The 27,174-nt window shown below is 37.0% G+C and overlaps 2 protein-coding genes across 4 annotated transcripts in view; one reads left to right on the forward strand and one right to left on the reverse strand.

Annotated features, from left to right (window-relative positions):
* Window positions 1–3,982: 3,982 nt before the first annotated feature.
* prmt9 (protein arginine methyltransferase 9) lies at window positions 3,983–15,376 on the reverse strand. 2 transcript variants are annotated; one of them, XM_065265172.2, is made up of 13 exons: window positions 15,252–15,376; window positions 14,406–14,608; window positions 14,115–14,263; window positions 13,795–14,031; window positions 13,515–13,682; window positions 13,261–13,363; window positions 12,807–12,916; window positions 10,858–11,050; window positions 10,444–10,627; window positions 9,251–9,941; window positions 7,729–7,882; window positions 6,630–6,752; window positions 3,983–4,688 (listed from the first exon to the last, which is right to left on the reverse strand). In XM_065265172.2, the coding sequence occupies exons 2-13, from the start codon at window positions 14,601–14,603 to the stop codon at window positions 4,416–4,418; spliced, it is 2,583 nt and encodes an 860-aa protein (XP_065121244.1). In that variant the 5' UTR covers window positions 14,604–14,608; window positions 15,252–15,376; the 3' UTR covers window positions 3,983–4,415. The 2 variants fall into 2 exon arrangements, with proteins under 2 accessions (XP_065121244.1, XP_065121243.1); XM_065265171.2 differs by lacking the exon at window positions 15,252–15,376 and adding an exon at window positions 14,912–15,132.
* Window positions 15,377–15,764: 388 nt separating this feature from the next.
* Window positions 15,765–27,174, forward strand: part of arhgap10 (Rho GTPase activating protein 10) — a 93,822-nt gene continuing 82,412 nt past the window's right edge. For both annotated transcript variants that reach the window (XM_065265173.2, XM_065265174.2), the window contains exon 1: window positions 15,765–15,928. In XM_065265173.2, coding sequence (XP_065121245.1) covers window positions 15,775–15,928 — 154 coding nt within the window. In that variant the 5' untranslated portion in view covers window positions 15,765–15,774. The remainder of the gene's footprint in view (window positions 15,929–27,174) is intronic.

Genomic DNA, 27,174 nt, shown 5'->3' on the forward strand with positions numbered 1-27,174 from the left:
CATATGCCCGCTGGGTATTTAGATAACGGACTTTGTAAACTCAAAAACTAAGCGGAGGAAGAAGATCCCCAGTTTAAGATTAATGTTAAATAATTGTGTTGTTTTTCACTTGTATTGAAATTTTTATTTTTTTATTAAAACCTTTAAAACCCGTTTTCTTTTAGTCATGGAAGTAAAAAGCAGGCTTGTAATTGCTTTAAATGTATGGCTATCCAATATCATCAAAAAATAATTTACAAGTATGTAAGATAAGATTTGTACTCTAAAATTACTTTATTTGTAACAAACAGGAGATAAAGAATTTACAAACGGCTCTCCTCACGTTTCAGCACTTTGGACAGCGTTTTTTTTAGCGAAGAGTTTTTTAAGCATTACTTAAAAATGTTTCTCATCTCACCATATCCACAGTTACAGAGTCATCATATACAATAAATCCGTGAGGTAGCATTAAAAAAAAAAAACATTTAAAAACAGATGCATTTGTTTAAAGCAAAGCATTTATTTACTTACCAGGCTGCAGGTGAAGCAGCTCTTTGTGCCTTCTAACGTCTCATAATTAGTCCTCATTTATGTCCAAGAGACTCAGAAATAATCTTTTATATTCAATCCTTTAATCTTTCATATTTAAAAGCATTTTTGTGCTGCTGCACATTCATGTACCTTGTGATAAGCAAACCCGCGTTGTCCTCCCGTGTATAGGCGCATTTTACTAATGCGCTCTTTAAATAACATAAAACACATTGCGCCATTGACTTTAGACCAGGTTTTTGTTGGTCAATGGCGTAGTCTATTTTAGTTGCCTCAAAATAGCAACGCGCCAACAATGCGCCTGAACACACCTCGTTTTCAGACCAGAACGCCCATGGGCGCAAAAGGGGGCGCAAATGCATTTGCTATTTAAACAACACGGGGCTAAACGTGAAAATTAGGGTGGAAACTAGCGAAAGACACTTGCGTCGCGCATTGCGCTGCATTGCGCCGGGTGTAAGATAGAGCCCAAAGATTTATTTCTTTTAAGAAATACAATCATTGTAGTTTTATTCTTACCTTGAAATGTAATGGTTGCTTTTCTGAAATTGAACCCCAAATATTAAACCTTGATGACGTATGCGGTCGACCAATGTGACTTCCGGAGAACGCACCCAAAAACATGTTCAAGATGTGTCGGGCGGAACTGGCTCGAATGGCCACCCTAATAAAGTGTTTTATGTGTACAAAGGGGTAAAGAGAAATCGCTAGACACTTGTGTAACAATGTTTTGTCTTAATCAGCCTTTTCCACATATAGACGGTTTCAGCACTAACAACATAAACAAACTGCTTTCGTAAAACACAATAACTTCTGGTAAACTCCGTTAAGAATCAATAACAACAAAGTCCTTTTAGAGTAGTTTCTGATTATTATTTTATAGGATTTCATAGCTAAAGTGAATCAAAAACTACACTTAGCTAACATTACTGGGTCAAATGTGTACTCTATGTGTACTAATGTATACAATCTTAACTACAGATCAACTGCCAAACTTTAAATACCGGTAATCCATGATCGCCGTCTTCCCTCGTCTTTAAGAAACCAAAACATTAGTTTTTTCGACAAGGTATTTGTTCCAGAGTTAAGTTTAGCAACTAGTCAGACCATTAAATAAACAGACGGGAAGTAAAGTTCTGCTCAGAAGCGTAATCGCGTCACCGCACGTGCGGCACGTGCGTCCCATGAAACCGTCTATAGAGGTTAGATAACCTTCATTCAAATCATAGCTAAAGCATATCAAAAACTACACTTAGCTTACATTAAGGTGTGAAATTGTGTATTATAATGTATGCAATTACAGATCGCCTGCCAAAGCTTCCTTCAAATAGAGGTAATCAATGATCACTGTCTTCCCTTGTCTTTAGGAAATTAAAAACATTTGTAATTTTCTACGAGGTATAGACGTCTATAGACGTTTCATCGGACTCACATGCGTTGTCGCGGATACTCGTCTGGTCGGAACTTAACTTCCAGTTTCTGTTTGTTTAAAGGTGACATAGAATGATTGAACAGGGTATTTATCCTTTTTCTGTGATGTGACATGTAGAAAAGTTTTTGTTTGGGTCTGTAATGCCTTAGAAGCTTCCTAAAAATCTCTCTCAGATAGTTCTATTAGGGTGGGGGATTTTAAACAAGTGGTTTTGCACCTATTTGGCTCCCCCTACTGGTCTAACTTGCAGTCTCATTACTGATTGGCTGACTTTGCTGCCACTTAAAAAATGTAGCCAATTATTTTAAAGTGGAGGGGCAGTGAGATGCCTGTGATGTAATAAGCATCAGTTTTTCAGATTGGGCCATTTTCTGGCTGATATTTCTAAAAGAGGAATTTCTATGAGACTGAGATGTTAAGCATGTCTAGCACTTTTTGTATGTTTGTGAATGTGGGTAGACTACCATTATTCAACAAAGACAAGGTAAAATGGTTTTTCATTCTTTGTCCCCTTTAATGGTCTTACTAGTGGCTAAAATGAACTCTGGAACAAATACATTGTAAAAAATAACAAATGTTTTGGTTTCCTAAAGACGGGGGACGGCGATCATGGATCACCACTATGTGGAGGGAGGTTTGGCAGCCGGTTCGTAGTTAACATTGTATACATTAGTACACATTTTACCCAGCAACGTTAGCTCATTGTCGTTTTTTATACGCTTTAGCTATTAAATATATGAACCAATGTAATCTACCTGTTGTTGTTTTTTGTTATCAGAAATAAACTACTCTAAAAGGACTTTGTTGTTATTGATCCATAGCAGAGTTTACAGGAAGTTACGTGTGTTCCACGACAGCCTTTTGTTTATGGCCCTGTCCTAATATCCGCACTTCCGCCCTTGTGCCCCTCAATGCGCATTCTCGCTAAGAGGTGCCAGACAGTAGGGTGTCCCGATCCTCTAATGGTGTTCTCCAGAATCCTTGTAGTGTCGTGAGGTTTCAAACAGCTAATCAATGGGGAAGCAAGACGCCGGGAAATCTCAGAAGAGGATAAACAAATGGATAAGAAATGTATGTTTAAATTTAAGTTAAAGTTTAAGTTAAAACATGAGCAGACAAGTTTGTTATGTAAGGGATAATGTATAGCTAGGCGTTATGAGCCTCGCTCCACATTATCCCGCTTATTACATGGCTACCTACAAAATAATTAATTTGACACAAAATTGTATTGCTTCCACTAAAGAAAATAGTCAGTTTCACGTCCTTGGAAATGCTTTGTTTCATAGTCACGATGTGTTATACTTCGCAGCGGACTGTTATCAAGGTGTAGAAGCCCTCTTCTCCTGCGGTTCCTAATTCTTCTGGTAAGAAACTGGTGGTGAGTTGTGATCAACTTTAGCAGGAGTACTGCGAATAACGCAACTGCAGCCAGGGCCATTGACAAGCGCCAATTCTGCTCTTCACAAATTCGGGCCCTTGCACATTTACTTTGATAAGTGCACTTTCAACAAGTGTCCACTTCGAGGAAGACCTTAGGGTGTAGCGTGAATATTGGGACAGGGCTTATGTTGTTACTGCCGAAACCGTCTAAAGTGACACAGAAAATCATACCTCTGCTCTTGCACCACCTGCTGGTGAGGCTGACTAACAGCAGATGGAGATTATGCTCGGTACTCTACTGCTTTTCCTGCAGTTCACGGATTTGAAATGTTGAAATTTGAACCACTGAATTTGTGGACATGAATTAACGAAAATTGCCTGATGAATATTTTACGTTGTATTTTTAAACATTTTGGAAGTGAAATCTGAAAGGTGAATATTGACTATTGAATTTTTTCTCTAGAAAATGTGTCTGAAATGTGAATATTCACTTCTTAAATATACAACCATGTTGAAATGGTAAAGCCCTTAAAAAAAGCAAGTCCTTAAATTACAATGCATTAAAATGCAAGCACGGTTAATACAATGCATTTTTTTTCCAAGTAGTGCAATTCAACAGGCTGTTTGATTTCAAAAACGTATGTCATTGTTTTACTTCCATAGTTTGTGTAGAATATTAGCTGCACATGATGTATAAAAACCTGCTACTACAAGGAATACAGCCATGACACTTGGTTATGCAAATCTCTCTTCTATTCAGTGAGATGCATCTTCTGCAATGGTTTCAACAGCTGTTGCATTGCCTTACCAATGTTTGTTACAAATCATTTAAGTTCACACACAAATGCGTATTGAAACATTTCTGATGAATTGTCTTAAATGTTCATGAAGTCACACAATTTCCATGTGCTTTTTTTATTGTAAAATGTGTTTTGTTTTTTAAAAATATTAACTGTGTAGCATACAGCAATTAAATGATTGCTCATTAGCAGCAATTCTTACATTTCTGTACAATTGAATATTAAGGTGTACAGAATCCTCCCCTCATGAGTCATTATAACAGGCCCCGCCTCTATCATGGAGAAGCAACCATTCCCTCCTCTCTGCCGACATCATTAGCTCCAGGCCCCTCCTCTTTAGCAGCTGTAATGGAGATACTGCTCTTCTGGAGCTGGATGCTGAGATGGACCCAATCTCCTCTGCTCACCTCGAGGGGCTGCTGGAGGACCACCGCAGCCTGCTTCCAGTGAGAGTCCTCACTAAATGTGCTGACACTTAGCTCAGAGTCCAGATGTATCTGATACCAGAAGGGAATGGCAGTCACTTTGCCCGCCGTGCTGACCTGAACCTGACAAAGAACATAATTTTTTTGTGGAGTTAGTAACTATAGTCTTAAAGGAATAGTTCACTCAAAAATTGACATTTTACCATTTACTCAACCTCTTGTTTTTCTAAACCTGTATATGTTTCTTTATTCCTTTTTACACAAAAAAAGATGTTTTGATAAATGATAGAAAGCACACAGTTGATGGTACCCACTGACTTCCATAGTATTAGTTTTTCCTAATATGAAAGTCACTGTGTAAAGTCAACTGTGTGCTTACCATCACTTTTCAAAATACCTTATTTTGTTTTCCAGAGAATAACTCTTACAGGTTTAGAATAACACGAGGGGGAGTAAATGATGACAGAATTTTCATTTTTGGGTGAACTTTCCCCCTTAAGAAAAATTTGAGAGTTGCACTATAAAGATTTTTGCACACTTTAGTCCGAAATTTCTGTATGTTAGCACTATTCACTACGAATGGATGAATAGCAACAAGCTATCATTAAGCAAAACGTCACTCCTTTCTAGCGTCTGTATATTTTGCACTTGTGCTGTGAGACGATGTGGATCCACTTGTCAAATGCTATTACGGATTTTGGCGCCCACTTGTACAGTGGCTCTGATGTCAAAGCCTCTCAAAATGCTTGCAACGGATGTGAAAAATATTTTTTATGATGGACGACAGATTCGAAGTCATTGTTTAAATGTCACTGACACAACACGAGGTTGTATTTTTTTATTGTGCAAAAATTTACTGTAATAACGCCATCCTGGACTCACGAGATTCACCAGAGACATTAAACCCACTGGAGCCGGGTAGATTACCTCTGTGAAGGATGAATGCACTTTTTTAGGGAAAGTTGTTTCCTGATCCGTTATAGCGTTTTGCATTTAGGATAAAAAGTTCAATTTTGGTCTCATCTGACCAGAGCACTTTCTTTTACATGCTTGTTGCAAACTAAAAACAGGACTTCTTATGACTTTCTTTCAAATAAAGGTCAGATTTGTGGAGTGCACGACTAATAGTTGTCCTGTGAACAGATTCTCCCAACTAAGCTGTGGATCTCTGCAGATCCTCCAGAGTTACCATGGGCCTCTTGGCTGCTTCTCTGACTAATGCTCTCCTTGACCGGCCTGTCAGTTAAGGATGACGGCTTGCAGTAATCCTACTCTTTCCATTTTTGGATGATGGATTGTACAGTGCTCTGTGAAGATGTTCAATTCTTGTGATATTTTTTATAACCTAATCCTAATCCTGCTTTTCCACAACTTTATCCATGACCTGTCTACTGAATACAAATGAACACCACACTTTTCAGATATTTCTTTGTAAAAAAAAAAAAAATACATACAAATATACAGAAAGCTATAAATTTTTTTTCTTTGGCTAGGCATGAAATGTGTTCTTTTGTTATCAATTCTATTTGCTTTATTTTTAATTTTTATATGACTTGCATTTTATCTTGTACAGCACTTTGGTCAGTCAGGTGACTGTGTTAAGTTGTGCTTTATAAATAAATTAACTTGAAAAAAATGTGGATGCCATTTATCATTTTCCTTCCACTTCACAAATATGTGTCAGTTATATCACATTAAATACCAATAAAATAAATTTTTGTCTGTAGTTGTAATGTGAAAAAATGTGGAAAATTTCATTGGGTAAAAATATTTTTGCAAGGCACTGTAATTATGGACTCACATAAACTATATTGTCTTTTTATATGTAAGGTGTTTTTTTATGATTTTGTTTTTTTAAACTTGACAGCTCAATCCTTATTTACTTATTTATAAAGAGTGGGCCATACATTTTTTACTATTTGTCCTTTTATGTTTCACAGAAGGTTTACAATAAATTACAGAAATATCTATTTTTTGGGAAGTACGTCATGTAGTTTCCATGGTTATGAATGATTCTCGAGAAATGTTTGAACACAAATTCTACTCAAAAAGGTTTTGACTCACTTTAACTTCTCTGTTGGTATAATTGGCTGTGCTGTTCATGAGGTCCAGAGTGAAGAGTTCAACCGGTTTACTAAGATGTGTACATTCAAGGGTGGACAGATCCAAAAACATGTGAACAGGTACCTAAGAAAATAAACAGAAATTCTAGTTATAATGTAATTTAGAGAATTTTCACATTACATAAAAGCATAGTGTGATGTAATATTTGGTCTAAAAATGTAATTAAGTTTCATTGCTGAATTATGAGAACAGCTTTAACTATCCTATTTGAATCAGCTTGAAACTTTGTGAGTATAACTTCATGCAAACTCAGAGTTTTAGCAGAATCCATCAATCTCTGACATAAACCTATCCACATGTTAAGGCTGACGTCATACACAGCTTCCATTTACAACTGATCTCAAATGCCACAGGAAAAATCAAGAAAATCACGCTAATATAGACTTGTAGTAATGGAAAACTACCTAAAACACCCAATCCTAATTGTTATCTCCAAAACAAAATCTGAGACCAAACATGGACTCATGAAAACAGATTTTTTACAATTATTAATATATTGCTGTCTGTGATTCTGTGAGCCTGGAGACTGTAGTGTACACTGTTCAGTTTATAATTTTTTGCTTAAATGTGAGTTATAAATAAATACTGCTTATAAACGGCTATTTATATAAAATCTTCTATTAAAACGAGTGGAAGCTTGGCCTCGGAAACTGTATTCCTTACCTCATGACTTAACAAGCAGATATTCCTTAAAGCTTAAATACTTTATAAATATCTGGTATTACGTAACATAAACTCAGGTCAGTACGGCCATTTACATCTTCATCCTGGCATTTGGCCTGGATTATCCCCATTGATCTCGTAGTTCAAACAAAACATGTTTGTGTAGTTGGTAAAACAAACATATCCTTTGTGGTGAAAAACATATTAACAAGCCACTCGCTATAGCAGTGCAGCCTTTTCATTTGAACATGGGGCAAGAAAGTCCATAACACTGAATGTCATGGAACCAGTGAATTAAAAAAAACAAAACAAATATAGACCTTGACCACCAAGAGTGTAAAAAGGTTGAAACCAACAGGATGGCTGAAGTACATACAGTGAATTGATTGATGAATGGTGCAATATTGAACCCAAGGGTTGGCTCTGTTCCCTGAACAGCACTCTCCTGAAGCAGCGTGTTTGACTCAACTAGCATACCATGGATTAAAATACGCTCTGGAAAAATCTGTCCTCCCTCCTCCAGTAAACACCTGAAATGAAACACAAATTGGTTGATACAAACATAGCTGCAACATTGTAAGATTAAGCGGATATGTTAAGTCATATCACCATGTTACATACAAAATTGGTATCAATATGATAAACAAATTTGTTAATACTAAACTAATAACTAGATATTAGTTATTGTTAATGTGTAAAAATATATTTTTACTGTAATTGTAACAATGATACAACATCCTGATTTGGTTGTCAAATTTGTTGTGTTTATATGCAAACAGTTAAGAGCAGCAAATATGGTATATTTTCATACAAGTTTGGTACACTTTTATTTATTTATTGAATATTCATGTATTCACTGATTAGCCTAATATTCAGTACAGTGACTTCCATTCATACGCTTGCGAATGCGTTATAGGGTGGTCCTTATTTTTCAAACTTTAAAAGTTCATGCTTTCACCCCACCAATATGTTTGAATAAATAAATAATTGTCAATATTAATTAATATTTAGTGGTTGCTCAAGACCTTTGAAATTTAACACATTTGCGTATTATGTGATACTTTGTGCTAGCATGTATAATTGTTTAATAATATATACTTATGGACTTATTGACCATGCTCCATGCAATTAAACTCCTGTTTTAGTTGTGATATGTCTTTCAAAGCAAGAAAGCTTCAATGTGAATGAAGCACAATAGACAATGGCTGAAGCAACACGAAGCAAGTTCGCTATACTCGCGCTACTCGAATCAGAAGAGACTCAAATAACCGGAAAAAAGTTACCCTCCAAGAAGCAAGTTTTATGTGTGTTGTGCGTTTTAAAATGGTGCAGTTTTTGCAAAAAAATGTGATTTCGGAAATAATCAAATGCTTTGAGCAAACTCTAGATATTGTAGGAACAATTAAAAATTTTGCACAGTGTGTTTTAATTGATATCCTAACACATTAAGGGGGTGAGTGTTGAACATTTAAAACAAAATGACCCATTATAAGGACCACCCTAGTACACACCGAACGTGAATTTAGCCCGGGGTGATGTGAAGTGGACTGCACGATTGCACAAAAACATGCGCTTTTCCACTCATACACGTCTTCTTTACGCAAGTTGAAAATATTAGACTCTAGCGAAAAATTTGCATGACACAAAGTTAAATCCTGCAAGTAATCTAGAGCATGGAACACGATGCCTCGCGTTGGGTGTGTACGCCTCATTTGACTGAAAACACAAGCTCATGCGAAGATGTTTTGCTGCGTACCAAAGTTCAAACCAGTGACCTGTGAATTCGAATTCACTAATGGTCCGCCACACGCAGAAAGTTATGTACAAAATCAGAAGAAAACCAACAAATATAAAAACTTAGAACAAGGCATTGGCTCTAACTAGATAAAAGATCTTACCTCGCTATTACTGCTTTTTCCAACATCTTCTGTCTAATGAGGCCACAGGTCTCTATACAGTCCAGTATTATGCCACTCCAGAGCTTCTCAGTGGCTGGCCGCTGAATAACAGCAGAATCGTCCTCCATATGGTTCAGCCAGAACTCTAGAGTGCTTTCAGGCACACCATTATCTTTCGCCAGCAGTCTCAACATAGTCTGATGATGTTCCTTCTCAACTGAGCTGTACGCTTGAACAAACCCAGGGCTCATTTGCTTATCTTCATCCGATCCCAAGCCCGACTTGGCTGCTATTAAGGAAAGCACAGAGAAGCCCTCAGAGACATCAAGCACATAAACTGGATCTGAGGAAGGATCTGACTCCTGTGACCTAATCGTTGACTTTAGAGAAGCTAAAAGTTTGCTCATGGCCCTTTGGAAGCAGCTATGATATGTAACGTTGTTGAGGAGGGCAATCTCTGAGCACTCCAGTGTAAAAGTGGGAGATGGTTTTTCTGGATGAGTTTGAAGGCCAGCCAGCGCACTGCACAGCTCCGCTTCAGGGTTTGGGTTTAGGATCTTTGGAGGTCCTTTATTTCCATTGTCAAGATGGAACGTATGTCCGTCTCTTTCAACAGCAACGCAGCACAGTCTCAGATAAGCATCGTTACAGGAAACTTCCACCAGCAGTTCATCGCCACGTTTTAAAGTGTCTGAGGGACAAAATGAACAATTCAGGTCAAGAAGACATAAAAGCAAAATCTGTTTGTTGGTTTATCTGACTCTTGTTTAAAGTCTAAATACCAAAAATTGGCTCTAACAAACCTGATAAGTGAGTTTACCATTGGCGAGATGTCATGATAGAAATAAGCAAAACTGCTAATCTCTAAATGTAAGTGTTGGATAGTCTTTACAATGTTCACCAATAAAGATACACCATATATTCTAAACCAGGAGTGAGGAACCTTGGGTCCTGGAGGGCCACTGTCCTGCATAGTTTAGTTCCAACCCTAATCAAACACACCTGAATTTTATTTTCAAGTAATCCTGAAGACTTTAATTTGATTTTTTAGGTGTGTTTAATTATGGTTGGAACTAAACTCTGCAGGACAGTGGCCCTCCAGGACCTGGGTTCCCCACCCCTGTTCTAAACAAACAGCTCAAGGAAAATAATAAAGTGATCAATAAATGTAAAAATTTACTAGCAGCTCTTACTAAATTGAGTCTGTACTGGATAAATGGCCTGTTCCCAGCATGTGTCTTCCTGTGGGCCAGTGGACAGGTGGTTGTCCTGATCCAGGTGCAGCTGAAACCATATAGCCAGAGCATCAAGAACTCCCTCCTGAGTCACATACAATCTCAGCTGTGTCACCTCTTTGGAGCAGAGACCCTCCAGCTCCTGTAACACATAATATGCTTGATTATTGCAATTATCCTGCTGATTGATATTTTGTTTTGTCAAAAAAAAAAATACCATTCAATAGAAATTGAGGGTATTTGATCCCTAAGTGATTTTTATGTTACAAAGTTGGCAAGTGTGTGACGTGGTATTTTACATTCTGTTAAAGTGTTGTGCAGTGTCAATTAAACTCACTTGTTCTGAAGAAGAACAAAAACGAGCCTTTATACCTGAACATTATTGAAGTTTATGTCCAGAGCTGTGAAAGGCTGTGTGAGCTGAATGTATCCTCCTCGCATACGGCTCAGTCTTTCAGTAGTGTAGGGCTCTGTACTGTCCTCAGCATCACCCGAACAGCTAACAGGACTGTAGATCTGTCCTACTGCCGACAGGTCCAAACCTCCCAATGACGACACACAAAGTCTGCAGAAGAGAGAAAATCGCAGCTGATTGAATAGTTAGGACATATCGCTTTTGTGCTTTTAGTAGGGCTGCATGGTATTGAAGAGAAATGCAAAACTTGCTTAATGATTTGCAGTACAATAATGAATTACATTTGTAAAAATAATTAAAATGTGTTTAAAAACTAAATATTATATAACAAACATACATGTCTCACATTCTTTCTGATTGTTGATAATTTTCCACATGGCAGAGTATACAAGTCAAGCACTCATTCATCAAAATTTTGACTATACATAACCTTTGGAGGTATTCAAATTATTCAGCTATCGCAAACTATTGTGATTTGCATATTACCATGTGAACATCTGCGAAATTTTGATTATTTCGATATCTTGTGCAGCACTAGCCTTTAAAGGCGGAGTGCACAATTTATGAAAAACGGTTTGGAAAAGGGAGTCTGGCTGACTACCAAAACAAACTTGTAGCCAATCAGCAGTAAGGAGCGTGTCTACTACACTACATCATTGCCAGGGTTGCGTATGTGTGGGGCGGGTCTATCAAAAGAAGGTCAAAATTCTATTGGGGTAGGGGTGTGTGTTTGTTAAAGTGATTTCAAATGTCAACATTGGCTTTCAGAGATCATGGAGATCATGTACCCTGCCTTTAATAGAGCTGTCCAATTTGTTAAGAATTTGCCTTTTCAAGCCAAGTTCCCTCTGGAAGTTCTAATAGGTTTTTGATTTATTGTAAAATAAGGTTTGTGGTTAGTTATTTAAGACTTTTGGGTTGTTCTACAATATAAATTCAGCAAAATTGTAACCTTAAAATCTTTTGAAACTGCATTAGAAATGTTAGACACTAACGGTTGCAAGTGAATAGTAAAACAATATTTTTGTAAAAAATGCATTTATCGTATCGCATTCCGGTGAACATTTGAAGTGCTGATCCATGTACACTCTTGATAAATAATACTGCCCATATCTCACTCTGAGAGGAAGAGGTTAAAGGACACTACATTGAATTAATAAATTGAACCAAATAGTATTATTTACACAAGGAGTTATGAATAAAGAACAGCTCTAATGTAAGGAAAACTTTGTATTATGATGAACGTCTCCAGGTTGAAATCAAAAGTCATTTCCGTGATCCATTAGTTAGTACACTGTAAAAAATCTTTGCTGCCAAAATGTTTTGTTGAATCAACTCAGATTTACAAGTCATGTCAACTTACTGTTATTTATATTGACAAGAGATAAGTTGCTACAACTTATAAAATGAAGTTGACTTATTTCAACTATATTTTATAAGTTAACAACTCATCTCTAGTAATAAAAACTCATCTTTAATCGAGATAAATAATATTAAGTTGAAATGACTTCTTGAAATGAAATCTGAGTTGATTCAACAATTTTTTTTTACAGTGTATGTCTCAGTACTTGCACACTATTTTGCTACGCACTCAGATGTGTATACTTTCCTATAACAAAAACAGTACTTACATTTAGAGCTTTGAGTAAGTAGGCAAATTGGGATGCAGTATAACTTTGACTATACAACTCAGTTAATGAATCTGTCCTGCATTTTGAACAATTAAAAGTAACAGTAAAATAAATATTATTATTTATCAGGCATGTGCAGAGAAAGGGGGGGTGCCCAAAGTGCCCTTTTTGTATAGGATGAAGAAAGAACGAATCCGAAAATCTTGAATACCTGCTGCTCCCAAGGTCTCTGCAAAACACTTATCACTTATGCACAAACAGCTTTGGTCTCTCACCTTTGGTTTCTGCGGATTTCATGACACTGCACAGCCACTCCAAACACAGTTGCACCTGCAGGTATTACCCGGCCTGTTTGCGAGGGACTGGGAAGGGGTTCTTCAGGGTTCTGTTGAAAAGTTTTAATAAAAAAAAAAAAAATTGTTTGATCCATGTTAATTTCAAATGTACCTCTGATAGCCACTAGGTGGACCTATTGGCTCAAATTTAAAATGTCACCTTTAAAGAAGAGGCTAATTATTAAGAAAGTTTGAAAAAAAATGCCATATTCAAAGCAAGGATTTGGAAAAAAAATTATCTGTACTTAGAATGGGAAAGTATTGAATTAGTTTGTTTAAAATTTGCTTACATGTTTAAAGTAAGGTAACTTAAAATTTCAGGTGGGAATCCAAGTCAACGTTCATGGTTAAATAAAGATCAGAACAGTCAGAAGAGCATTGACAAAGGACTTACAGGTGGAGGTAAAAGTAGGTGCTTCCATGCATGGATCAGACTCTCAATGATGCCCTCACCGAACAACCCTGCATCTACAGTCTCTGTTACAACCAGTGACACCCTAACAAGAGTGGCATAACACAGACACAATACATGCCATTATAAAATAATATAAATCATATCCCTCTTTATAAGACAGACAATAATTTTTCCAAGAATAATAAACAAAACAAATAAAAAATATTATTTAGGTGAAGATGAAAAGGTTTTACCTTTTTGGAATGTTTTTGGGTATTTCCATGTCCAGAGACTTCATGTGAATGATCTTGATGCTATCTGCCATCCCATTGGCTGAAACCACCTCACATGCCAGCTCATACATTGTCTTTGACAGCTCACAGGCATAGACTTCAGAAGCGCCGGCCATCTTTGCGCACATTCTAACATGCCAACCAAACAGTGTCAAAACACACTTGCTTGCTTCTGTATAATATAAGCAGTAGCAGATGCTTGGTAAGTACCGTTACATAATATGCTTTTGAGAAATCTCACCCAAGGATGCCAGTGCCAGTTCCAATATCCAGAACGGTGTTGCATCCTCCTTCAACAGCTTTCTGAATAGCCAGTTGATACTTGTGGTTTCGGCTATGGTCATTAAGCATTAAGAAATGCCAGCGTTCCACCAACCAGTTAGCAACACGATAAAAGTTCTCCTTTGCTTCTGGAAAATCTGGCCTGAGCTTGAGGGCTTTGTAAAAATGGCCAGCAGCCTCATCCCGAAATCCCATTCTGAGAAAAATAGAACAATAATTTACTAAATTACAGTTTGACACGACTCATGACTAAACTAACAACAAGGTCTAACAAAATACCTAAAGAGATGCTCTCCCATGCTGTTCACTATCACCTCATCGACCGGAAACAACTCCATAGCTTGTTCATAGCAATCAAAAAGTTCCTTAATGCGTCCCAGAGAGTCCAGCTCATCTGCCCATTTAAACAATGTAAATCTGAAAGACTCCTGTAGATAGAAATATATACATTCAGCTTAAACATAACTTCTTTAAAGCCTTAAACTTCTGAAACCTTGCACTGTTGTTGTAATCAGATATGTCTTACTGACACAAAGACATAGAAGTGATAAAAAGCTGAACAAACTTTACTTTTGCAAACTCTTTCAGGGCTGGGGCGACACTTAAAGCCAGGAGATAGTGAACAAAAGCTGTGCCATAGTCCTGACTGAAAAGACACTGCTGCGCACTTTCAAGTGATCTTGACACCAACTCATTTCTCGCAGCATCTTCTCTCTGTGCTCGCCTATGACGCCTCGTTCTTTTTGGTCTTGTGGTGGCGTTGGGCATCTTTCCTGTAAATACATTAATTCATCACTTTTATATATTACAGACTGTTATTAAAACAGAAATAGATCAACAAATTATACAAAATGTAACAACTGATGAAACCCCATAAGCAGGAGCATTTACAGTAGGATGATGGGAATGAGAACTAGCAGACGAGGAAACAATATAAAACATCAATTCACAAAAGACAAATTTAATTACCAAAGGAAGAGGTTTTACATCAAAATATAACACGATTCTAAGTGTTCAGTTGTAATATGATGGGGGCCAAATTTATCAAGTTATTTAAGGCTACACGTCTCAATTACCTGTTTCAAATTTGCCAGTAGCGATCCCGTTTGCAAATATTTATAAAATTACGTGCAACTCCAACCTGTGGCTGTAGCTAAGCCCCAGTGTATTTTAAACATATTTTATATTGCTATATATCCATGCTAATTGATATTGTGTCACTCAATGATGCAGTGATGATGCCGCTCAGCCGCTGCACTGTACCGAAGGTCCGTTCAGTACAGTCCGGCGGGTGGAAACAAGAACTACAGTTCTAGTGTTCCGCATGGGATTTCGTTTACTGACTCAGACCAGTCCATTAAACTTATACTAACAGCTTTAGTTGAGTAACAAACATTTCATGACAATGCAAAATACCTTTTTGGGTATGAACACATGTAAACGTGTATAAAATCACCGTCTGTGGCTTGATATTCCCAGAACTGTCCCGATTTTCCAGAAAGCCGAGCGTGATGACGTGATGGCATGAAAAAGCCCCTAGAGTCCTGCACGGCACGCGGGAGGAGACTCGCGCTCGACTGTCATTCACGGGACAGAAAGCCTGACTGGACGTTATTACCTTAAATTAAATACACGTAGTGGTGGCGTATATCTGTTTTATTTTATCGTGCGAGAGGACTAAGACACACATAGCACACCCAGATCCAAGTTTACTTTTGAAAGGGTTGTGACTTGGGAAGTTTCATTCCCAAGAGAAGTCCTGTCGTGTTTGGTCACACCGAGAAATATACGAGGACGCGCTAGTAAAGCCTTTTAACCTTAACATTCTCTTCATTTTTAACGGTTTTGTTTTTTTATCTGAACATTTTTTCATTCGCTTGTCACTTTCTAACGGGATATAATCAGTAGCTAGTACGTAAACTAGCTGAGTCCAGTAAAAATGGGTTTACACCCGTTGGAGTTTAGTGAGTGTTACCTGGACAGCCCTGCTTTCAGGGAGAAAATCAAAGCTCATGAAGCCGAACTGGACAAAACGGGCAGATTTATCAAGGAACTATATAAAGATGGCAAGAACCTCATCAATGCCACAAAACGTAAGTGTCAACCCATGCCTGTCACTTTATTTCTGTTTGTAACGTTACAATGCTAAGCTCTTATAATGCTGTACTGTTGTGCGATATTTCGATGTGTGAAGGTCATCATGTAAGTTCTTTACTGCTGCTAGGACCTTGCTAGAGTTTTTAAAGGATTGAATGGTGTAGAGAGAGAAACATATAAATCATTTGGTGCAGTGCACGTAGAGAAAGTAGGCTTGCGTGGCGATACAGCTGCTGACCTCATGATCGGTTGGTTTATGATTTACATGCATAATGAGCTGAGCTAATTCACAGTGTGTGCAAAACAGGCGTTTTAAGGCGGCTTTTTGGTCTGTTTACATTATATCTCTAACGTACAATGAAAATTTGAAACCGTTTGTGTGGCATGAAACAAAATCCTGGTCAGACGTCACGTCAGCAGTTACATCTTCATTTGTGGTCTAAACACCTCATGTGACCTTCACATCCGTCTGTAAATGCCTCTTCCCATGTATGTATTTTTAGCAATTTCTTGTAGATGAGGAAGGAAAAATAACTAGAAATTAAGCTCGCATATTACTTAAACATGCCTTGATTGTTCAGACCTTTTTTGGACTTGCTTGAATTATTGAAATATCTGCTGGTGTGTCAGGTCTTATCTTTACTATGATCTGTTGTTTTCACAACTAGACTTTTTTGAAGTTGGGGACTATAGGGAAAAACCAAAACCAATGTTTAAACCTGTTTTCTTTAGGTGCTGTGTTTTTCATTTCATTCATTCATTCTTTTATTATTTGGTGCTCATTGTACAACACAAGACAAGGAACCACAACATAAGACACAACTACAGGGTGAACACAAAACATGAAACACATAGGATTTGTAGGTGCTGTTAAAAAGCAATGTTGAAAGCTGTTTTGATACTTCAAGACATCTAAAGCAGATATTGTCATTTGTTCCTCTTTCTTTTTTTGTCATATTCATGATGCATAGTTGTGTGTCATAACTTCTTTTATGGATAATTCTGTAAGGGGGTGCAAAATTAGAATGTGCAGGCACAGTATTAACCACACAACCACTGCCCACATGATATAAAGACTTGGGTGGCTTAGGTTTGTTTAGCTTAATGTGTAGAGTAGAAACAATAGAGATCCTTGATGAACTGACCTTTGGAGAGACATTGAGCATATAGGTTAATAACCCAACCCATTTGTTTTAACCTCAAGAATAAGAAACTAAGAAAATAATATTTTAGTCTATTTTTATAGTGTTTTGCGACATCCTCTTTTCCTTTTTAAAAGAATAGTTCAACGGAAAGTGACAATTCTCTTATAATTTAATCTCTTGCCTTCCTGCATGTATTTAACTTCCTTTCTTCATTTGAACACAAATTAATTATTTTCTATTTTATGCCATCATTTTATTTTCTCATGAACTAATTCCCCGTCAGAAAAAAGTTACCAGACAGCATTTTTTTATGATTTTCAATAGTTTAATGCCTTTCAGAAATTTTCTTTAAATATACAAACATCCACTATATCAAATGAAAGCACCGACCCTCTGCTTTAAAAAAAAGTTTCATCATATCTTCCTTTGTTTACATTTATCTCAAATATGGGTAGATTTCTTTAAAATAGCACATTTTGAACAAAAAACTGAGATTATTGCATTTTTGAAGCTGACTTTTGTTATATTCAGAGCAATGGTCAAAACATGCAGTTTTTTACTGTTTTTATCTCTGTGAATGCTTTAGTGTTTTATAAGTTGGGTAAGAGCGCCACATAGTGGATGAAATAATAGCGGAAATGGTATTGGCTAGGGATGGGCATTCGATTAAGTTTTCTTTGTCGATCGTCGGGAGAATTAACGATCGACTATCGATTAATCATTAATATTTTTATAATAAAAATTTGTTATTTAACTACTTAAAAAAATGCAATGAATACAAATATACAGCGTGTTTTTCCTCGATGAGACCTTTATTACAAGATCAACTTGTGGCAGTGAGTTAAACTATGTTTCAAACATATATGTGAGTGCATGTGCGGTGCTCTAAAGCAGCGGAACCTGCAGCTGCGAGCCAGCGTTCTTAAACAGAGACCTCATTAGTTCCAAAATAAAAAAAAACAGATTCATGTTTAACATTAAATTAAACAAAAAACATAATACTTAGATCTGAAAGGTTTTGTCAAAATGTAACTCAAAATTATTCAAGCCAGAAGAAAGTGCAAGATATTAGCCTTCCTAACATTAGGCTATAACAAATTAGGCTATTTAAAGCCACGTGAAAAATAACTAACTTAAGTAACTCGCATAAAACTTCTGCACCAGTCTACTGATTTTTTTTGAGAAATAAAAGCACGTTTTGGGGTCAGACACGACCGCAACCCAGTCCAGCCGCCGCCGAAAACACCCGCTCCGAGGAGACTGACCGGGATGCACAGGTACCTCAGCGCTAACTTGGCTTATTCCGCATGCAGAGTATGTGTGAAACAGCGTGCGTTTTGTGAGCCCCATTCACCATTGTTTAATTATACTAACATAGTCTTTTAGTTTTTATTTGTTGTAAAACAACAGTAGACACAAATTTACTATGGTCTCCAACTCCACAATATATCATAACCATGGTTTGTAGTAAAATTGCGGAAATACAAATCGTTTTTAATCTGCAAAAAAAAAAAAAAAACATTTTCACAATGATAAAATCATGGCTAATTTTCCTAAGGCAGTAATTACACAATTATATATGTTTGAAAGACGGAGATGCGCACCTGTCAATCTATTACATAACAGAGCAAGGCCAGAGACAACGTGCTCATAAACGGGAGTAATATGGAATAATGTGTGCATCTTTGAATAACTGTAAGTATAAATTTCTTTTAAATATATTTTTGTCATATAAAGTTTTGAGACATGGCCAGGCTTTTTTCACTTTTATTGCTCATTTAGACTTATTGTGCGGGTAACAGCGTTTTTGACGCATTTACCTCAGAGATTATTTTAGCAATATTGCTTTTTTCCGGTAATAATAATACAATTTATATTTCAATCCTGTTTCATTGTCTGTTTATTCATTTCATTATGCTGTTATGTTAATGTGAGGATATTTATTTGCCATATGAAACGTGCCGTTATATGAATACTTTTGTATATTCTAATTATATGCGGAATAATGTGTGCATCTTTGAATAACTGCAGGAATACAGTTGCTTATTATTGTCATAAAGTTTTGAGAAATAATAATATTGTGAGGATTTATTTCCATATGAGACGCTTTTTGTCATTGAATACTCTCGTTTATTATTTGGAAACATATACATACATAGTAGGAAATATATAATGCGGAAGGGTAGACTTGCAAAGTTACTCTGCTTATTTTTATTTATGATATATGTGGAGATAAATAAAGCATTGCAAAACTGCTGATTTGATCCATTCAGATCCTGACCACCAGGCTGGAGATTTTAAACATCCTTAATCCACACTTACTAGTCTGTCAAATAATATCTAAAATATATTATTTTGTGGAAAAAAAATTGATGCTTTGTTCTACTGTTTATGCGGAAAAGTGTTCACAGAAAGTGTCAATCACATGAATGTTTTATATGCAGAATAAGCGGTCAGCAGCGCACTGCAACGGGTGCTTGACGGATTCGCCGCACACATACGCAAACGCACTGCATACGGAGTATTTGTGAAACAGGAGTTAGATAAAAAAAATGCATTCGATTAATTGATAACAAATTAACGGGATCGACGAAATTCTTAACAATCAATTATCGATCGTCGATTAATTATGCCCATCCCTAGTATTGGCTTAAAAACTCTTCATCGTCAATGACCGCGTTTACATGCACCCTAATAATGTGATTATAATGGGATTTTGACAATACTGCGATTATACTTTACCTCATGTAAACGCAATAATTAGATAAAAATAATGCGATTAAGCTCATAATCGCAGTAAGTATAGTCGCATTAAAAGAGGTGGCGTACGCCGTTTATAATCGCAGTATGCGTCCATGTAAACGCTTTAATCGCATTTATACAGCACTAACTGAAGTGCGAGTGTGTTTTAGTCACGCACCTTAACTTCTTACACCCTGAAGCTATTTTGGGGATTTTCACCTGGATTTGGCCTACCCAATTTCAAAAGCATCCCATACCCACATGCAGAGGTTTACATACAAAAGTTTGGTATCATTTTACAGGTAACCCTTTGAAATTACATAAAACACTGTTAAAAGTGCTCAACATGGTTGTATGTGTTGTCAGTCCTCTAATAAACACAAAAATAAATAGGCGCTTTTTGATGTTTTTTTCTAAAGTTTTTATTTGAAAGTATATAACTCTGGCCCTGGGTATCTCAGGTCCCTGCAGAGAGTTTTGTTTGATTCCAGCAATTGTCAGCTTACAGAGGAAAAAGGAATTTTTTCTCTATCATAATCTATGCAAAAGTTATTTTACTCCAACTGAAGGGAGGAATAATACGCTTATGGTGTACAATTTCTGCCAAAAAACATTTGAAGTGCTACCATAACCACATACTGTGGAATAAATGCAATTTCTTTATATCATTTTAAAGAAAACCCTTTGAAGTTACATAAAAAGCTGCTGTTTGTGACAAATATTGTTATTTATGTTGTTTTTCCTATGATGAAACGCCAAATTTAATTTTTTATGTTGTAAATACTGTCTTTGATAGTGTATAACTCTGGTTCTGTGTGCTCTAGCAGACTGCAGACAGTTCTGGTTGTTAACAGCAGCAGACAGTAAACACCCAAAAAAAGAATGAACTCTTTAGCATGTAGCATTCAAAAGATATTCTTATTTTACTGAAGGGTGCGAAAATACATTTTTCATATAAATATTAATTTTTTGTTTTGCACATATAAAAAATAGTAAGGGATTATATATGCAAACAACCAAAGAAAATGCTGTGAATGGACTCATTGTTTAGAGTAGGACCTAAAATAAAAGATGGTGTATCATTTGTGGCTATATGTGCTATCTGAGGCAGTCCACACTCAAGTTTCCCATATGTTTACAAAAGACAATTTTTTACCTTATTATTCATTCAGCGATTGTTAGATATGTGTTGATATTAGAACAAAAATAACGCTGTAGCCTTATTCCTGAGAATGAGAGCTTTCATTTGATATAAGACTTGCCCATGTTTGTCATTTTTGAAAAATATGAAATATGTAAATATTAAATGATATAATAAAATATTGGGGGGGTGATAGTGTAAATTAAGTGTAAATAACTTTCTTACAGTAAAACATATGTCAAAGTGATGCATATCTGCAGAAAGTAGAGACTCTAAGCTTTCAAACAGTATCTCATATGTGTTACTGGGGTCCATGACGGAGCATCAAAGATTAAAAGAATATTTTATATTAAGTCAAAATACGAAATTCTGGACCCGGGACAGGGTCCTCAGGGTTGAAGAGGTTAAGCACAAATTCGTTTTAAACTTGACATTAGGAAGTTTTACATGAACTCTGCCAACACGACTCGCTGTCAGCAGTCTGCCTTCATTCAGAAACAGCTCAAATAACACGACAGCAGTGTATAAAACCTTTAAGGGACATTATAACGATAATTATAACGATAAATATATTAGTGACCACATCATAATGATAACTTCATGCTAATTCGCTCAACGAGCGCGGCATTACCTAATACCTAAACACATATTATTTTTGCATCCGAACCGCGGTACGCTTGCATCATCAAGCTGCAGCCGGCGCGTTCTCATGTTGCTTGGCAACCGCTGTAAACGAGAAGACGACAAGTGTGATTGACTAACTGCAAACAGAGAGATGATTTCTGAATGCCCCCGCAAAAATTAACGTTGGCGGACAGACCGCGTTGACATCGAAACGACTTTAGTATGTTTGCGGCAGACAGACGGAAGTGCGTTTCTGTATTATTTCTTTGAAAACAAAACCAAAGCACGCATTCTATGCATTTTGTTGTCAATGTAAGTGCACGCACACAAACACACACATCTGTTTTGGTGGGACATTCCATATAATACGTAATTAACAGCGGTTCACTTCCGCGATTTGGTACGATTGCGCTCACATTATCAGCGAACCGATCTGGAGTTCACATGAAACGAACCCCAGACCACCCTTTTTAAGCGGACTCGAGTACGTTTCGCGGGTGCGCACCCGAGTTCGGAAGACAGCGTTCACATCATCCAAATGTACCGAACTCTGATGTCAATCGAACCCGGGTGCGCACCAAAAGTGCTAATGTGAAAACGCCCTCAATGTATGCTGTTCTTGTTGCATTTACACAGCGGGAAACCAGCAGATGTCCTCAACTCGCTGCGTTTCGCGTAACTAAACAATGAATGTAGTAGGTTAATATCTTACCTTTTGGCGTAGTCAGTGTGGTAGAAAAAATTCACAGCAATAACTGCATCAGCTCTGGATACCTGAGGTAATTTTATGTTATAACCTCAGCAATGAATGTGCTTTCTACTGCACTTTAAGTGCGCGTGCACTTCAAGTTCAAATAGATTTGATTGGCTGTCAATGGTTTATCGTTCATCATGTGCCAAAATCGCTATCGTTATAGTTGTTGTGTGAGCTCTGCTATTATCTTTAATATAAAACGATTTTTAAAACTATATTTTTATATCATGTGAACGCCCTTTACAGGCACTGTCATATTTATATCTTCATCATGGCACCGGATAATGAAATACATCTATAACAACGTGTTTGTCATTTTACGTAAGTAAATTAAAACAGTGACCATATATGTGAGTTCATCATTTGTGCTCTGCATTGGACTTTGTGTGAATAATCCGAAAATAAAAACTGCATGTAAACCGGAGTGAAGAGGTTAGCCCCAGTCATGTAAACATCTTACTAAGATTAAGACCTTACTCGCATTATTGGAAATAATCGCATTATTGGTGTGCATGTAAACGTGGTCAATGATGTGGTTTCTCTTAATTGACGAGATAACTTGTTAATAGCGGTGAAAAATTAGTCCAAAATAAGTCCAAAAAATGTTTGTCATTTAAGTAATCCAGTTTAGTGCTGCCGCGAATAGTCGACGTAGTCGACGTAATCGACGATGAAAATTTGTCGACGGCAATTTTTTTAGTCGAGGAGTCGCATATTTATTTTTTTCCGTCTCAAACGGCCCACTGTAATTCTGTCTCATGTCTCAAATGGCTCAATGTATTTCACCTCCACACCAGTCTGTGCGCTGTGCGCGCCCTGCTGGTTAATCTGCTACGCTATCATCTTTCTTCCCTCTCCCCTGCCTTCACTGCTTTAATTTTGAAAAATTGGCGGTGGCAGGTGAGTCTGTGGAATTATGAGTCGGAAAGCTTCCGAAGTATGCAAGTATTTTAAGCCAAGTTGTGATAAAAGAGTGGTCTGTTACACCGTGCCAAACGTCGCTGGCTTATCACGGGAGCACAACGACAATGCACGAGCATCTCAAACGAAAACACTCGGGAGTTATTGACGATACACCCACAGAGAATAGGACAACGTAAGTAACTGTTATATGATTATTAATGGAATGGCGAGCTAGTCAGTACTGTTTTATTAACTCTTTTGAGAAGTACAATGACTCTGTCTTTGGATGTTAAAGGCTATGTTTGCTCGTGATTCCGCCACGGAATCAACACTGGACGCAACAAATAGATTTTTCATGATTCCCATTTACATTTTTATTTTACTATTTTAAACGGCTCAATTCATTGTTGCGAGTGTTCAGCGCGTGTCTCTCTCTCTCTCTCTCTCTGTCTCTCTTTCTCTCATGTTGCTTGCAGCGCCTCGACCGCGCGCGCCTCTCTCTTACGTGACAGTGAAAAGGTGGCAGTGTTTTTAATGTACTTTCTTTTTTGCGTAAACGTCAACATTCACAGATGTCTCTGACAAAGACGACTGATCGAGTTAACATGACTTGAAGAAAGATTAGCAGTAGTGTGAGTCTGTGTGCGAGCTTTCTCCCTCCCTATGATGCTGTATGCCGTGTTCTGTAGTCTATGTAACAACAACAGTGTATTCTCTTATATTTCTGAATTTGCACCGAATTGTCTGCGCTATATCACTCGCATTTAAAATCAAGAAATGGCTCAAAACACAACGACAATTATGAGAAGAGCAACAGCAGTAAAGCTACAATGTAAATGTATGGTGATTTTTGCATATCTAAATCAGGATTTTAGCAGCAGTTAAAGGAACAGCTGGTTGGATAAAAAACGAGGTGATGGGTCATGTTTAGTCACTATTTTATAGGCTACAACAGAACAGATAATATGTAAAATAGCATTCAGTTGTGTTAAAATGCAATATAAGATCAAAGAGTAGTAGTGAAACATTTCATATTTCTGTTAAGCATCTACTTTGCACTGGAAGTTTTTATTATTATTTATATTGTTTACATTGTAATTTTTTATTTGGTAACATTTAAGTTATTCATATTGTTTATGACACCGGTGGGTTCAAAATAAAATGGACATAATGAAATAACAAACACTTGAGTTTTTTTTAATTAGTCGTTTAGAATAGTCGACTATTCGAAAAATTAGTCGAAAGATTAGTCGTTAGAAAATTAGTCGTTAGTGGCAGCACTAATCCAGTTAATAAATATCTATTAAAGTGAAATTATATTTCGCATTTGATATTTAGATGAAATTTCACTTTTATACTCGCTAAGGACTTTTGGGTGGTGCTGTAGATTACCCATATAATGTTTTAAATAACATTGAGTTTTTTTGCAAAGGCTGATTGATTCGCTTTTAAAGACCTACATTTTTCATCAGGAGCCACAAGGACTACTTTTATTTTGCCTGTAGGTTTACATAGATCTAGCTGACTTCCATTTTATGAATCACCAAAGACAACAATTTTCTGCTTGGCCTTGGCTTGAAAGTTGCCGTTCATTGCATTAATAATTTTTTTTTTTAAGGTAGTTGACCTAGCAGAAAGTCAGTCTGGCAAGGTTGTTCTTTAATGTAAAGCGTGTTGGAATGTCGTTTGCGCAGTGTTCACTGCTCATTTGACCTTAAGATTATGGTTTCCTGTACAGATCCTTATGTAGTGTCCAAAGAACAATTTTCAGTTCTGCAAAGAGAAACAGTTCCCTTGGGAACTCTGAAGAGAACAAATTGGGACTCTCATGTGGGGTTAAAAGAGAGCCATATGACATGGCTAATAGCAAGCATGTGTTATATTTTAAACTAGGTCAAAAAGTTGTGATAGTCAGAACTTTATTCATTTCACATACTCAGTTAAAGTTCGGATCCCCATTCTTCCTTTGTGTAATTGAAATCCATCCTGTACCTGGATGTTTTCCACATATGACAAGTGTAAACATGCTTGTGATAAGGTTACATTCTGATCTGCTACTCCTGATCCCGGGACCGTTGTCGAAAATGCATTGAGCTCAGATATCCATGTGATTACAGCACAAAGGGATGATCACAGTCACAGGACTTCCCACAGATTTGAAATGCATGTAAAATGGATTTTTGATCATACCCCTCTAACTTGTTACAACTTGAGGGTGGCGAAATGAAGAACATTTTTGGCGGAACTATAGTAATTGACATTTACTTATATGCATTTCATTTGGCAGATGCTTAAATCGGGTCCTGGACCTTGATTGGTTCTGATATTAGATTATCATATGTGTGAGATTAACAGATCAAGTCTTACACTTCCTGATTTGCTCGCAAGCAAAACAGGGCTGCCCCGATCATAGCAAATATGTATGATATTTAGGATTTTAAATCGGGATGATTACATTAGTACTTTCACAATAGCCAATGAGAGAGGGAAGTAAGTGACTAACCTTTTGAAATAGCCACTTCAAAACAAGCTGCTGTACAGTCCGGTAGACAGCGTAGGTGGAAAAACAGCTTGTGGAAGTGTGGAAATAACACGACTGGTTGAACAACACATACGTAGAAAACGTATCATGATCGTTGCCTCAATAACAAGAGATTAGGAGAAAATGTCTCTGTTTTAAATAGGGATGCACCAATACCGATACTGGTATCGGGTATCGGCCTCGATACCACATTTTCTAAAGTACTCGTACTCGTTAAAAGTCCCCCGATACCTGGGATCGATACCATGGTCTGAGAAATGTCTTTGTTTGATTGGCATGTAAGGGGTTAATGCCTCTTGTGTTGTCCAAAGAGGCAGAGTTTACAACAAACTGGAAAACTAGTCCCTTGTTTTTTTGTTAAATTATATGACTAAAGCTGTTACCTGTAAATTTAAAACATGTTTTTTTTATTAAGTACTCCGTATCGGTATCGGCAAGTACTGAAATGCAAGTACTCGTACTCGTACTCCTATTCCAAAAAAGTGGTATCGGTGCATCCCTAGTTTTAAACACACTGATTGAGTATAGAAAGCTGCTAGCTAGCAAATGTGTGTGCTGCAACCAGATTTCTTAATCGCCCGGGATTTTAAAAATCCTATAGTATGAGCCGGGCCTAAGGTATAAATTTTTAGTAGTATGTGTGTTTCCTGAATATGCTTATAAAACAGTTCTTAAACAAATACTCTTCAGGAACAATTTTAAATATGTTGCTTAAATTAAGGTTATTAAATGAGGAAACAGGACTCTGAGATTTGAAAGAAAAAGAATCTTAAGAATGTGACAGGAAACAGCAGATCAATCTATAGCAGACAAGTGCTAGTTTTACCATAACTCAAGCTTTGAAACCTTACTATTCCACCTTCTGGAAGTCTGGTAGGATGTATCCGACAATGGAATCCTTGATTCAGAGGGACTTGTGACAATATGGCTGTCAGCTGGTATGGAACAGGAATCCCTTAGTGAATGAGAAGAACTCAGAGGATGCGCTCCTGTTTTTGTCAGTTTCCTCTGTAGAGCAGCCAGTCTTTGTCACACAACCTCTTGACCTGTCCTCGTATCCTCCCCTCTTCCCAGAGGAGATGTGATCTCTGTTTTGACACTGTTCATAGGAAACAAATAGCGAGTTTTAGTATTCCACAGCCAATAGATGCCATTACGATAATCGTCATATGGAAGTGAAAGCAGCTTTGTCTCCAACTCTTGTCACCTCTTGCAGTTTTACAACTATTTCCAAATTACCAACAAAAAAAAAAGTAATATTATACATTGTTTGCCAATAAATGTCATAAAATTTTATTAATACAGATTTAAAGTGGATATGCAATCATGCTTTAATAGGATAAACAATGCTCCCCATTAGCTTTATATGTTGTATACTGTAGTGTTATACT

This window comes from Paramisgurnus dabryanus, chromosome 4 (genome assembly GCF_030506205.2).
Source record: "Paramisgurnus dabryanus chromosome 4, PD_genome_1.1, whole genome shotgun sequence".
NCBI classification, from domain to species: domain Eukaryota; kingdom Metazoa; phylum Chordata; class Actinopteri; order Cypriniformes; family Cobitidae; genus Paramisgurnus; species Paramisgurnus dabryanus.

Bases quoted from the DNA above. Each gene is read 5' to 3' on its own strand.
- prmt9 (XM_065265172.2), bottom strand. From the start codon at position 14,603: ATGCCCAACGCCACCACAAGACCAAAAAGAACGAGGCGTCATAGGCGA. The intron at 11,051-12,806 runs GTGAGAGACCAA...TCTCTTCTGCAG, and splicing joins GAAATCCGCAGAAACCAAAG to ACTTTGTGTGTCGTCATTGG. The intron at 10,628-10,857 runs GTATAAAGGCTC...TATGTGTTACAG, and splicing joins TAAACTTCAATAATGTTCAG to GAGCTGGAGGGTCTCTGCTC.